The 13,612-nt window shown below is 41.4% G+C and overlaps 2 protein-coding genes across 2 annotated transcripts; one reads left to right on the top strand and one right to left on the bottom strand.

Moving 5' to 3' along the window:
• Positions 1-1,987: 1,987 nt before the first annotated feature.
• Positions 1,988-4,354, top strand: LOC121855621. The gene is made up of 2 exons (XM_042350683.1): positions 1,988-2,021; positions 3,757-4,354. The coding sequence occupies exons 1-2, from the start codon at positions 2,010-2,012 to the stop codon at positions 4,186-4,188; spliced, it is 444 nt and encodes a 147-aa protein (XP_042206617.1). The 5' UTR covers positions 1,988-2,009; the 3' UTR covers positions 4,189-4,354.
• A 160-nt stretch (positions 4,355-4,514) lies between these two features.
• On the bottom strand, positions 4,515-10,451 carry LOC121855620 (acid-sensing ion channel 1A-like). The gene is made up of 12 exons (XM_042350682.1): positions 9,923-10,451; positions 9,327-9,428; positions 9,014-9,177; positions 8,605-8,785; positions 8,287-8,337; positions 8,019-8,173; positions 7,566-7,723; positions 7,150-7,357; positions 6,875-6,979; positions 6,165-6,270; positions 5,803-5,891; positions 4,515-5,419 (listed from the first exon to the last, which is right to left on the bottom strand). The coding sequence occupies exons 1-12, from the start codon at positions 10,435-10,437 to the stop codon at positions 5,244-5,246; spliced, it is 2,010 nt and encodes a 669-aa protein (XP_042206616.1). The 5' UTR covers positions 10,438-10,451; the 3' UTR covers positions 4,515-5,243.
• Positions 10,452-13,612: the final 3,161 nt, after the last annotated feature.

Raw genomic sequence — 13,612 nt, 5'->3', positions numbered from 1 at the left:
TGTCAAAATCACGTAACTTTGGACCGCATGCTAAGGGGGAATAAAGTCGAATTTCCTTTAGATTTTTACACCACGAGGTCTGGACGGGTGTACTCAGGTGAAGTCTGAAAAAATCACAATATTGTTATTTATGTATTTGATGTGTTAGTGACTTATGAATATATTTTTGTTATTAATTTTGAAGGTCAGGGTAGATAATGTGTACGAAGTATAGTGTATTACTATACTGTAGAATAGGTGTACTGTACTCGCTAATGTAGGGGGTTCTGTATTAGATCACAATAATCTCACCATCAACCACTATTACCAGTCACCATCACACTGCCACCATCACTATCACAGCTTAATCACCATGGCAGTCAACCACCACACCATCACAACCACCGCTCACCATCACCACCATCATCATCACCACTCACCATCATCACCACTCACCATCACCACCACTCACCATCATCACCACTCACCATCACCACCACTCACCATCATCACCACTCACCATCATCACCACTCACCATCATCACCACTCACCATCATCACCACTCACCATCACCACCACTCACCATCATCACCACTCACCATCATCACCACTCACCATCATCACCACTCACCATTCATCATCACAAAGCACCAGGTTGGCTCCGCTCATCAGTTTTCCTCCTCACCAGTTTTTGTCCCTCGTACTGGCAGCGGATATCACGTTTCTGCCAGGTGAGTGTGGGCGTGAGGGAGCTGTGACGTCAAAGTGGGTGTGAGGGAGCTGTGACGTCAAAGTGGGTGTGAGGGAGCTGTGACGTCAAAGTGGGCGTGAGGGAGCTGTGACGTCAAAGTGGGCGTGAGGGAGCGGTGACGTCAAAGTGGGCGTGAGGGAGCTGTGGCGTCAAAGTGGGCGTGAGAGAGCTGTGACGTCAAAGTGGGCGTGAGGGAGCTGTGACGTTAAAGTGAGCGTGAGGGAAATGTGACGTTAAAGTGAGCGTGAGGGAAATGTGACGTTAAAGTGAGCGTGAGGGAGCTGCGAGGTCAAAGTGGGCGTGAGGGAGCTGTGACGTTAGAGAGTAGGCTTGGGGGAGCTCTAACCTTCATAGAGTGGGCGTGAGGCAGCTCTGACATTATAGCGTGGGCGTGAGTGAGCTATGACGTCAAAACAGGAGAGGTCAAGGATAGAACAACTTGCAAGAACGGTGAGAGAGATGTCAGAGGTCAAGATTAGCGTATAGGTCAGGTCACGGGGCGAGATGAGATATGCGTATGTAGCGGGGCAGTGTTAAGGTGCCCCGCGGGGTAACAGGATACGTGAGTTGGGGAAATGAGGGGCATGGGGGTACAGTGCGTGGGAAATTAGGATAATGGTGAAGTTAGTAGTGAGGCAAATAGTGAAATTAATGGTGAGGCCTGGTGGTAGTTCAGGCAGGCCAATAGTGCTGGTAGTATTGAGGGCAGGTAGTGGTGGTAGTAAGGGCAGGTAGTGGTGGTAGTAAGGGCAGGTAGTGGTGGTAGTAAGGGCAGGTAGTGGTGGTGAGGGCAGGTAGTAGTAGTGGTGGTAGTGATGGCAGGTAGTGAAGCTAGATCTCCCACCACCTCCCTCTACAGCAGGATAAATTTCGTCACCGACCTGCAGGCAACTTTATCATCACCCAAATTACCCTGGCAGGTCACGTTCGACATCCTGTACCCATCGGGGGATATATTTTTCAACCATAATTTTGTGTTTTTCGATTTTATACAATTCTCTCTCTAAAAAAAATATATATTTATATATATATAGGCTATATATATATATATATATAAAACGAACAAACCTTATTGAAAAGTACAGTAAATAGTTAAAAATATATACCCCCAAACACCGGGAAATTGTAACTAAAATTTTGATATTAAGGAAAGGATTTTTTTTTTTTTTTGGGGGGGGTATGTATTGTGGGGCGTGAGGCGGTTGAAGGAAGTGGTGGGTATATATAAGGGTGGGCGGCGCTCACTTGCCATAACGCAGCTCTTCTCGTCCCGCCAACATGAACTCTCTGGTGAGTGTGTTGTCCTTCTCCATGTCGTTTATTGTTCTCATGACGACGCTGGTATCTCTGTACACTTGAGAGTAGAACATAAGAAAATAAGGAGTCTGCAATAGGCTGGTTGGCCTGTGCATGGCAGCTCCTGCCGAGAGTTGCTACCACTCTCTATCATCCATGAATCTATCTAGCCTCCTTTTGAAACTTTCCAGCGTTCCAGCACTTACTACAAAGTTGCTAAGCTTGTTCCACTTGTCCACCACCCTATTTGTGAACCAGTTCCTTCCTATCTCCCTCCTAAACCTAAACTTATCCAACTTGAATCCGTTGCTCCGAGTCCTATCCTGCTCGGATATTATAAGAACATTATCTATATCCCCTTTATTGATTCCTTTCACCCACTTAAATACTTCCATCATATCTCCCCGCACTCTTCGTCTTTCTAGGGAATGCAAGTTAAGTTTCTTTAACCTATCCTGATATGGAAGGTTTCTAAGTCCCGGAATCATTTTTGTCATTCTTCTCTGCACCGACTCTAGTGAATTTATATCCATTCTATAATAGGGGCACCAGAACTGAACCGCATAATGGAGGTGCGGCCTGACTAGCGCAAGATATAGTTGCAATAAGACCTCTGCACTCTTGTTACTTACACTTCTAGATATCGTCATTATAATCTGTAGTATCATCCACAATTGTTTTGAATTACCTGGGGATTCATCCCTCCCCTCTCCTTAATGTTTCCTGGATTGGTTAGGTTAGGTTAGGTTAGGTTAGGATGGTTAATCTTAAGGTGAAATAAGTTGTGGGGCGTAACCTAGCCTAACTGTTGAGCTCAGTAGGAGGCGCCGCAGTCAGTATTGGTCACTTTAGACTTAAAACCAAAACTGTATTGATTAAACTTTGAGTAATATTTAAGGTAAATATCAGTAATTTACTTTAAACTTTAATCTGATGTAATTCCTCCGGGTGAATGCGTCTTTTTATGGCCGAGATTATCGACACATGCCCACACAGTCAACCTTCTACTCGTCTGTATATTTAGGGATTTTGACAAAGTTTACGGTAAAAAAAAAAAATATATATATATATACAGTATATATATATATATATATATATATATATATATATATATATATATATATATATATATATATATATATATATATATATATATATGTCACTGTAGGTATCTAGTATATGTGAGGGACCAGTTTTTCAGGTGAGTACAGACTAGTCTGTACCCCCCTGAAGATGTGAATTACACGAAAGCGCTTGGGAACTTTGTGTTTTCTTCTTTCCTTGTGGTTATCAGCATATATATATATATATATATATATATATATATATATATATATATATATATATATATATATATATATATATATATATATATATATATATATATATATATATATATATATATATATATATATATATAATTTGTTAAGAAATATTCCTTTATACAGAACTGCTAATCTCTGTTATTTTGAAGGTGATGGGAGACATTTTAGTCCATCAGTGAGGAAATTTTTGAGACTATCTTCCCTCGTATATTACTGTACTGTAAGCGACTTGTTCATTTATACAAGCTGTGAGCGACTACGGGTAACGTCAACAAAATAATGACGTTTACTAGTTCTCCCGAAGATGTCCAGTTTATTTTTTCAGGAGAATTTAACTCTTACCATCCAGTTGTCTTGCTCTGATTGATTATTTCCACTACTTTCTGTGCTGTTGTCGCCCGCAGGTGGTAGTGGTGCTGGTGGCGGTGATGGTGGCAGGGGTGACAGGGGCAGGTCGCAGTAGGAGATCTGCAAGTCCTGATCCCTGGCACAGCGTCCCTATACCGTATGTGCGGCCCCACGTCGTACAATACACTCAGCCCAGGTACGTCGTCCAGCATTCAGTCGTCGTGCCGCATCACCCCGTGTGGCCTCATGATGACGAAGACGACCATTACGACCGCAAGAAGCGCAGCGCTCCAGCTGATGAATCCGCCAGTCGCCAGAAGAGATCTGCGGACTTCGACGACGACCTGCTGTGGTACCGCCCCGCAGTGAGCCCCGTCGTGTATTCAAGACCTGTGGTGCGGCCTTTCGTGCAGACCGCCGCGGTGCGCCCCACCTTCTTCCACCCGGGCCACCTCGTCTTGGGACATGGCTACTATGAAGACAAGTAAACAGGATGGCAATAATTCTCCAGGATTATCTGGTCCAGCTGCTGAATCTTGTCACCATTTGGCCTCACAATTCTCAGTAAAATCAAGGCATTGTCAAAACCACAGTTGCTGATCCGTGGCCATTTTTGTAATTACAGTAATTTGATCAATAAAATTTTCAGTGCAATGGATTTGTTTCTGTATTTCAATGATTATTAAATAATATTACTCATTCTTACCGTACATCTGAGTTTTCGTCTCATCTAATTCGACTTGGATAATTTTAAACCAATAATTAATTATTATCTTGTTCTGGGAGAAATTAAGCAAAATATTACCCATGGAATTTATTGTTAAAATGTACATTGTCGAAATGTATGTATTTTTATTATAATAAACTCGTTCATCAACACCTAAACAAAAACGATTGGTGGCGTGTAGCGGCATCCGAATCACACTAATAATAATGACACTGAACATACATAAGTTGTTGATACTTGCTATAGTAAAATCAAATATTGTATTTTTTGACCAGTAACATTAAATAAATATTAGAGTTTGTCGTGTTTAGCGTAAACATATAGAACACATTAAGTGACCAGAAGCAACTGAATATTAACTAAAATTACTGAATTACGACTCTTTAACAGTACAATATTTGGGAAGTTCATGAGATGTAGATTCTGTTGTCTTCTGAATAATAAATTTTTCTCTGGTGAATTTTAAAGGCAGAAAAAATATTTGTTCGTTTTTTGTTTGATTTATTTTAACACAAACTGGCCTTTGTTTACAGGCACAACTGAGTGAAGCCTAGAGGAAGTTGGAAGTGGGTTTTCTCGCTTGGCGGAGCACAAATCGTAATACTCTTTCGTCTGGCGGAGCGTAAGGATAAAAATCTTCGTCTGGCGGAACATAAAGGTAAAAAATCATCCCTCTGGTGCAACATAAGGATAGAAATCTTTCGTCTGGCGGAGCATAGTGATACAAATCTTTAGCCTACAGGAGCATAAAGAGTAACAAGATCTTTCATCTAGCGGACCATAATGCTAAAAATCTTTCGCCTGCAGGAACATATACTATGTGGATGGGTTGGTGTCCCTGAATCTAGTAAAGCAGCACTTGGCTTTGAGATAGACCGCCCGGGTCCCCTTGTACACGACCAGCCGCACGACGTAGCAGACGGTGAAGAGAAGCTCCACCAGGGTGATGAAAGATGCCCCTAGGAAAAGCCCCATCTGGCCCCCGAGATCACCTGTGGACGAAGATTTAAGGTTAGCTGTTGGCGAATATTATGGTCGTATGTTGGCGAATATTAAGGTCGTATGTTGGCGAATATTAAGGTCATTTGTTGGCGAATATTAAGGTCATGTGTTGGCAAATATTAAGATCATATGTTGGCAAATATTAAGGTTAATTGTTGGCGAATATTAAGGTTAATGTTGGGCGAATATTAAGGTCATAATTATGTTGGCGAATATGATAGTTAATTTTTGGCGAATATTAATGTCATATGTTGGCGAATATTAAGATTAACGTACCAAAATGGAGCCTAATCCATCTGCCTGTCTGTCTGTCTGTCTCAACTTAATTTCTAACCCAACCCACTAAACCAACTTGTAAAATAAACTGACTCACTGAACCAACTGGAGAAGGTAGGGTATCTCTCATAATATTCAGTGTAGCCCAGCTGGGAGTAGTAGATGTTGACCATGGAGAACGTAACACTGTGGGAGAGAACGTATAGGTGAGAGACAGTGAACGTATGGGTGAGGGAAAGTGAACGAGAGAGAACAGGAAAGAAAAGAGAGAGAGAAAGAACATGGCGTATAAATTTAAATCATATCTTTGTAACAATAATATTGGTCACCAAACAACACAGTATCGGTCACCAAACAACACAGTATCGGTCACCAAACAACACAGTATCGGTCACCAAACAACACAGTATCGGTCACCAAACAACACAATATCGGTCACCAAACAACACAGTATCGTACTTGGTGAGGCTGCTAAGGGTCTGAAGCTCTCGCAATGTATCCATGATGAGTGACGTGTAACTCAATTGTTGGGTGATGGTAGTGGTGTAACACATTTGGATCACACCTGCAACACAAACACCACTATTACACATCTGCAACACATCATAAGTTATATATACACACCTGTACCAAGATACTAATGAGTTACACACCTGCAACACAACTATTAAACACCTGTAACACATCGCAACACCTGTGGCTACTCTCTCCATGCACTAAATATCCTCACTTCTATACAACACGTTAAAAATCTTGTTATTATTGTTAATTATCTGTATCTAAACTCTCCATTAATTATAAATCTTTAATGTTTGTGTAGTGATATTTTAGTCATCATCATCATCATCGTCATCATCATTCATCAAATACTATCATCATCATCATCGACAACACACTAAGTCATCATAAAAATAATCTTCTAAGTATAGATCTATAAACTAAACACAACACAAAAGACGATCAAGCAAATCCCTTAACCAAAACAAAAGACAATCACGCATGTCATATAAGTGACAAAAAGAATCAAGCAAGGCCTATAAACAAAACAAAAAACGATCACACAAATCCTATAAGTGACAAAGAATCAAACAAAGACTATAAACTAAACAAAAGACGATCAAGCAAGTCCTAATAGTGACGTAAATAGGATTGATCAATCATTAACGTACTATCACGCATCTTTAGGTCAAACATCTTTAGGTTGTGGTGAAGACACTGTTGGACGGCCTTGTTATCACCCAAGTAGTAGAGTATCTGATCAGGTAAACACTCATCTAGGGAGGGGAGAAGGAGAGAATAACAGTATAAGATAAGAGAATAATTATGTATTAGAATTTATGGATCATCTTAAAGAACCACTACCCTAACTTATTTCACCTGAAGATTAACCACACTATTACTAACCTAACCTAGTAAAACCTAACCTAATCTAACCTAACCTCACCAGTAGTATCGTTGGTAAATCTGACAGCGACAGCAGAGCATTGGGCCACTTCCAAGAGACAGTGTCGGTAGAGGAGGGTGAAGTACAGATTGTTCTGGGTGTATGCTTGCTGCTGCTCACTCAAGGCACGGTAACCAGACTCCAGTACACAGGTGGGTAGTACGCTCGCCCATGGCCAATCCTGAAGGTATTTCTCAGTGTGGTCGATCTGTGGATTAGGCACTTTGAAGACAGCGGATTAACCCCTTCAGAAAGGAGGTTAAATGTCTCAAAGGATTTAAGTTATCGTCTTCAAAGGGTTAAACCAACTTCCTCGTTATTACACATTTTTTCAACCTTTCCTACCCCCCCCCCTACCTTCCTCTTTCCTCTGTCCCTCACCCTTCTCTCCCCCCTCCCCTCCCTCCGTAACCCACCTTAGTGACGGAGAGAGCGACGGAGGCTGCTGTGCTGGGAGCTATGCGGATGACGTGGGTGTTAGCTGCTACTGTGGAGGTCAGATCGAAGTTGGAGAGAGAGACCTGAATACCCGCCTCGGCCAGGGAAATTGTTGATACTACATTGGGGTCGTATTCTGTGAGGACCGACACAGACACACACACACACACACACACACACACACACACAATAAATATAATTATAGTTTAGAGATAAAGAATTTATCAGTCATGGGATAATAGTACCATAAACTTCCTAAATATATAGAAATGAATAGCAACATATAACCATAAAAGGGGAAACTAGCTTAAAATATTATTCACAAAAGGTCGAGCCAAATGCTACAACTGCCCCCTCAAGGACAGATGTACTACAGATGTCCCTACTAGCATTACTAATTCATTATACAGATGTAGGAAAGGGCCACGAACCCATATACTCGTGTAAATTGGTGGAGAAGATAACCCTGTAGCCACCAATAACACCTGAGATGTTTTGTGTGTACTTAATCTCTTGATTCAGCGTGGTATAACACAGCCCCATGGTGGTGATAGTCGATGTGAACACCTTCTCGCAACACTGACTCCTGGAGACAAAAGAGACAACATACATACATAGGGAGATAGATACGTAGATACATAGAATGATACATATATACATGCATACATACATGTCTTTAAATAGATAAACGCAACATACCTGAAGAGTTGTTGTGTGTCGGTGAAACAGGCCAGCACTACATCCTCACATCTGACAGACACACGAATATTAGTCACTTCCTGATAAATCTTTGTGTTTATGGGTGAATTATTCTCTCAATGTTTATACAGGGATTAATTGTTGTGGTAGAGATGTGTGAGAGTGTGTAGAGATGTGTGTGAGTGTGTAGAGATGTGTGAGTGTGTAGAGATGTGTGTGAGTGTGTAGAGATGTGTGTGAGTGTGTAGAGATGTGTGAGTGTGTGTGTAGAGATGTGAGAGTGTGTAGAGATGTGTGTGTGAGATATATAATACATACGTAGGAGACAACATGGTAATCATCTGTGAGAGAGTGAGGTTGTTCTCCTTCAGGTAGGTGTTCAGGTCATCCCTCAACATCCTGATCCTCCTTGGGTCTGTCCTGAGGGTGTGGCTGATCACCTCCGGGCCGCCCACCGCCACCAGGAGGTATGACGCCAAGGAAGTCCCCACCCCGTGTTCTGTCCATAGATGAGACGAGGTTGTTATGGTGTTGTGAGCTGAGGACGTAATGCCTGCATTCTCCATTCTCTCCTTCACCACAGAATTCGCCCTAAATCACACGGACTTCGCTCAAGATCACACAGAATTCGGTTTCAAATCACACAAAATTCGCTCTTTCTCACAAAATCCACACACAGACCCCCATACCCCGCCCATCTCTCTCTCTCTCTCTCTCATTTCCTCACCCTTGAGCTTCGACTTCCAGAACCGCGAGAGGCTGCAGATGGTCATGTCAGGAAGTGGCAACCCGTCTCTGCTCTGGTCGCGGTAGGTAACTTCTGTGTGAGGTCGCTTACTGACGAAAGCCGCGTAGGTCACCTGGTAGGTCACTGACAGCAGGATACCGAGGCTGGCGGAGAGGGGGGGGGGGTGTTATAATCCCTCATAGGTTAATTGGAGGTGAAGACTACAGGTATACTTAATTTGAGTGTACCGCCTTGGGTGTGTCTCACCTGTAATTTATCTCGCCTTTAGTATCTTACCTGTAATGTATCTCACCTGACGAGGGTGACGACGAGCCAGAACAGACGAAGAAGGACGTGAAGATCTTCCTGTGTGACGTGATTAAACCCGTGAGCTGTTGTATTGCTGCAAAAATCCCTGTAAACGAGAGACACAACCTTTAACTACCTTGTTCTTCACTTAACAACCCACCATTCTTCATAACCTTTAGATCTTATGAACATTATATTTAACTTTATAATTTACCCCTCAGTAGTAGGAAGAAAACCCCACGTTCTTTTAGCGTTGAAGGTTGTTGACAGAAAGACGAACATAGTGGGAAGTCGTTGGTATCAGACCTACAGACAGTGAAATTGATAGATAAACGATTCGTGTAGATTAAATGTAGTATTAGTCAGATACAGACAGACAGGTTAACAGACATATGACTACACAGACATTTGGATCTAGACATCAAACACTCGTCACTATAGAAAAAAATAAAACATGAAGAACGACAATAATAGCTAAGTACAGACAGAACACTGAACAGACATATATTCTAGACACATTACTAAACAGACACAGGATTAACTAGACATTACTACAACGCCAGACAGACAGACATATAGACAGTAATGGAGGCGGGTTACCTGAGGGCAGCGCGGGCACTAAGGGAGAGGTCTGTCGCCTGCACTATTAACCTCTCTCGTGTCCCTTTGGAAATCTTACTTAAATTCATCTTCCCTTCCAATTTCTTCGTTTTTTCATCACGATTTTCATTTCTTTCTTGGTCTCTTCCCTCTTGTTTTGTAGTGTCTTTATTTTCTAGGTCATTTGGGTATTTTTCAGTAGTCGCTTTATTTAATGTTACCCATGGATTTAGTTCGGTTGATTGAATTACAGTGTCTCGGGATAGTTCAGTGCATCGGAATACATTATCTCGGGATAGTTCAGTGGGTTGATTTACGCCAAGGGTTAATAATTCAGTGGAGTGCGGCATTAATCCAGGATACATTGTGTCGTAAGCAGGAGGATTCTCGTCTAAGTTAAGTGAGACTCCAAGACCCTGTAACACGCTGAGGCCAGGATCTTCACCACATACCACACTTAACATTGACTTCCTTTTACTGTTAATGGCGGACGTGTTGCTGTCACCGCCTATCATAATTGCTGTTACTCCTGTTCCTCTGAAAATGACCCGTAACAGGAAAAAAATTACTATGATGGTGAATTTATTTATAACTTACGACAAAAAATTATACCAAAATCTTCCTTTCTGTGCCTCGGCGGGTGAAAATAATAAATTTCTTAACCCCTTGAGTATGGTGATTTATCCTTTTGAACAATGATCTAACCCTTTGATTTTTATGATTTAACCCTTTGAGTACGATGATTTGAACCCTTGAGTATGATGATTTAACCCCTTTAGTATGATGATGTAACCCCTTGAGAATGATGATTTGAACCCGTTAGTATTGTGATTTAACCCGTTGATTATGATAATTTAACCATTTGAATACTGTACTATGATTTAACCCCTTGATTACTGTACTATGATTTAACCCCTTGATTACTGTACTATGATTTCACCCCTTGATTACTGTACTATGATTTAACCCCTTGAATACTGTACTATGATTTCACCCCTTGATTACTATGATTTAACCCCTTGAATACTGTACTAAGATACTGTACTATGATTTAACCCCTTGATTACTGTACTATGATTTAACCCCTTGATTACTGTACTATGATTTCACCCCTTGATTACTGTACTATGATTTAACCCCTTGAATACTGTACTATGATTTCACCCCTTGATTACTATGATTTAACCCCTTGAATACTGTACTAAGATTTCACCCCTTGATTACTATGATTTCACCCCTTGATTACTATAATTTAACCCTTTGAATACGATGATTTAACACATCTACAGACAGGCCTTACTGAGAGGAGTATTTGGGTATTTCAGTCAAGTATATAGTAGGGCGCGTCTCTACACACACCTCTCTCTCGTATTCCAGCGTAAATTTAGTCGAGAAAGAGTTACTGTAGGGAGAGGGAGGACGTACACCCCCACCTGTGTCGTGGCGCTTACTGCCGCTTTTCACGCTATTCGGGCCTTTAATATTAGCTTCATGACGTCACCATCCCCAATAAACTTCTCTCTCACGTTATTATCATCTAACGCTCACTAATTTGCCTATACAGATTTCTATGTCGTTAAGTAATTCGCCGTCTCATCCTTACACCGTCAGAGCGATTAAAACTCGTATCTGCCTGTATGGTAGCTTATGGTTAGGGTATGATGCAATAATAATAATAATAATAATAATAATAATAATAATAATAATAATAATAATAATAATAATAATAATAATAATAATGACGTAACGTGACGTGTTGCAGGTCGTCCTTGGCATGAGTCACACACACACACACACACAGAGTCAGACACACACACACACACACACACACACACACACATAGACACACACACACACAGTCACACACACACACACAGTCAGACACACACACACACACACAGACACACACACACACACACACAGACACACACACACACACACAGACAGACACACACACACACACACACACACAGTCAGACACACACACACACACACACACAGTCAGACACACACACAGTCAGACAGACACACACACACACACAGTCAGACACACATGTACTGTACTTGGCATCATGAAAGCTTTCTCATAAATTTCAGGTTGTAGATTCAAACTTTGGTATCACATGAAGATTAACCCCCACAGCTTATAATTAACCACAATCATGTTTAATACTTTGTTAATTAGAAAGTGTTTGGTCTGTTAAAATCTCAGAGTTCATGTTAGGAATTTGTTAGTAAATACATGTGTGGTGTTCAGTTGTCCTCGAATCGTATCACCAATGTCTGTTTCATATATAGAATATTAACCCACTGTACTACAATATAAATATATGACTAGTTTATATTCAGTGAAGCCTAATTTACTGTCATATTAACAAAGAGAAAGATTTAAGGTATAGAAAAAGCCTAATTTACTGACCCTAAAACTTCATCAGTATCCCACGGAATATAAAATCTCTCAGAAAGGCAACAATCCACAAGATATTATGACCCTGAAACGTGGTGATAATGGTCCTCTCCTCTGTGTGTATACCACTTCTCGCCACAGCTTTCACCTGGTTCATATAATCACTCCTAACGTCATAAAGTCATATAGCTTGTGGCAGTCAACAACACCGCCGCTTGTGAGTCTCCTGACCAGGCTATATTACCGGGCCATAAAAGATAGATAATTATGCTCCTGTATAGAGAAGCTTTGTTTGGTTCACCATGAAGCTGTTTACACCACATGAACCACGGTCCAGGGTCATAGGGTGTGTGTGTGTGTATGAACCATGGTCCAGGGAAACGAGGTGGGGGGGTCTGAACAATGGTGTATCTAGGGTCACGAAAGGCGGGGGAGCAACAGGCACAAAGACCACTACTGAGCATATCTCACGAGGTGACCTGGGAGGGGCGACAAGGGGGGGGGGGTGAGGGTCAACACCAACAGGTAACGTGAGATGATGCCACCGTGATGTACCTGATGTCCTTGTGCTAACTACCCTCTATATGCTTCAGTCACTTCCTATTATGACCACTACCCACGCCTTCACCCGCCACCTCGTCACCACTCAACCAAATACTACATTCCATTTCTCCCACCACTACCTCAGCCACCACCCTAGCCACTACCCCAACTAGCCATCCATTGGGTAGACTTTCAGTAGAGAAGAGATTAAATTAATAATATACAGTATACTGTACTTGACAAATATCTCGGCCGAGTGTCCCACTTTATAGGGAAATGTATCTTGATTGGTAAAATTGGGTGGATCAAGGGATAAATGTTTGGAAATGTCACCTGGAGTGGATGCCTCAGTCTCCCAGGAGGAATTTAAAGACTGGCTGACTGGGAATGACTGCTCCAACGAAAAGACTGCATAAGAATCGAGCCTACCCTAACCTAATTTAGCCTAGCTTAGCCTAACCTAACCTATCCTATCCTACCTGACCCTAACCTCTCTTACCCTACCTATCCTAACCTAACCCTCCTCCTACATAAATGTATGAATTCTCAAGCTGAGGCCAAACTTATTTTTTTTTACATAAGTACAAACATTACTGTACTTGTCAGGCAGTTTACCCTGTCATTGTATATTTATGTAAAGTTAACATATTATTATAAGTTGCCAGATAAATACTCTTAATTTTTTGTCTAGATATCAACAGTTAAATCAGTACTGTTGACAGAAAAACTTGAAATAAATG

This window comes from Homarus americanus, unplaced genomic scaffold (assembly GCF_018991925.1).
Source record: "Homarus americanus isolate GMGI-L3 unplaced genomic scaffold, GMGI_Hamer_2.0 scaffold48090, whole genome shotgun sequence".
Classification (NCBI taxonomy): domain Eukaryota; kingdom Metazoa; phylum Arthropoda; class Malacostraca; order Decapoda; family Nephropidae; genus Homarus; species Homarus americanus.
This window is presented reverse-complemented; position numbering and strand designations above follow the sequence as displayed.

Bases quoted from the DNA above. Each gene is read 5' to 3' on its own strand.
- LOC121855620 (XM_042350682.1), bottom strand. From the start codon at position 10,437: ATGATAGGCGGTGACAGCAACACGTCCGCCATTAACAGTAAAAGGAAG. The intron at 6,980-7,149 runs GTGAGGTTAGGT...TCCCCTCCCTAG, and splicing joins ATTTACCAACGATACTACTG to ATGAGTGTTTACCTGATCAG. The intron at 5,420-5,802 runs GTGAGTCAGTTT...CTTCGTCCACAG, and splicing joins TACCTTCTCCAGTTGGTTCA to GTGATCTCGGGGGCCAGATG.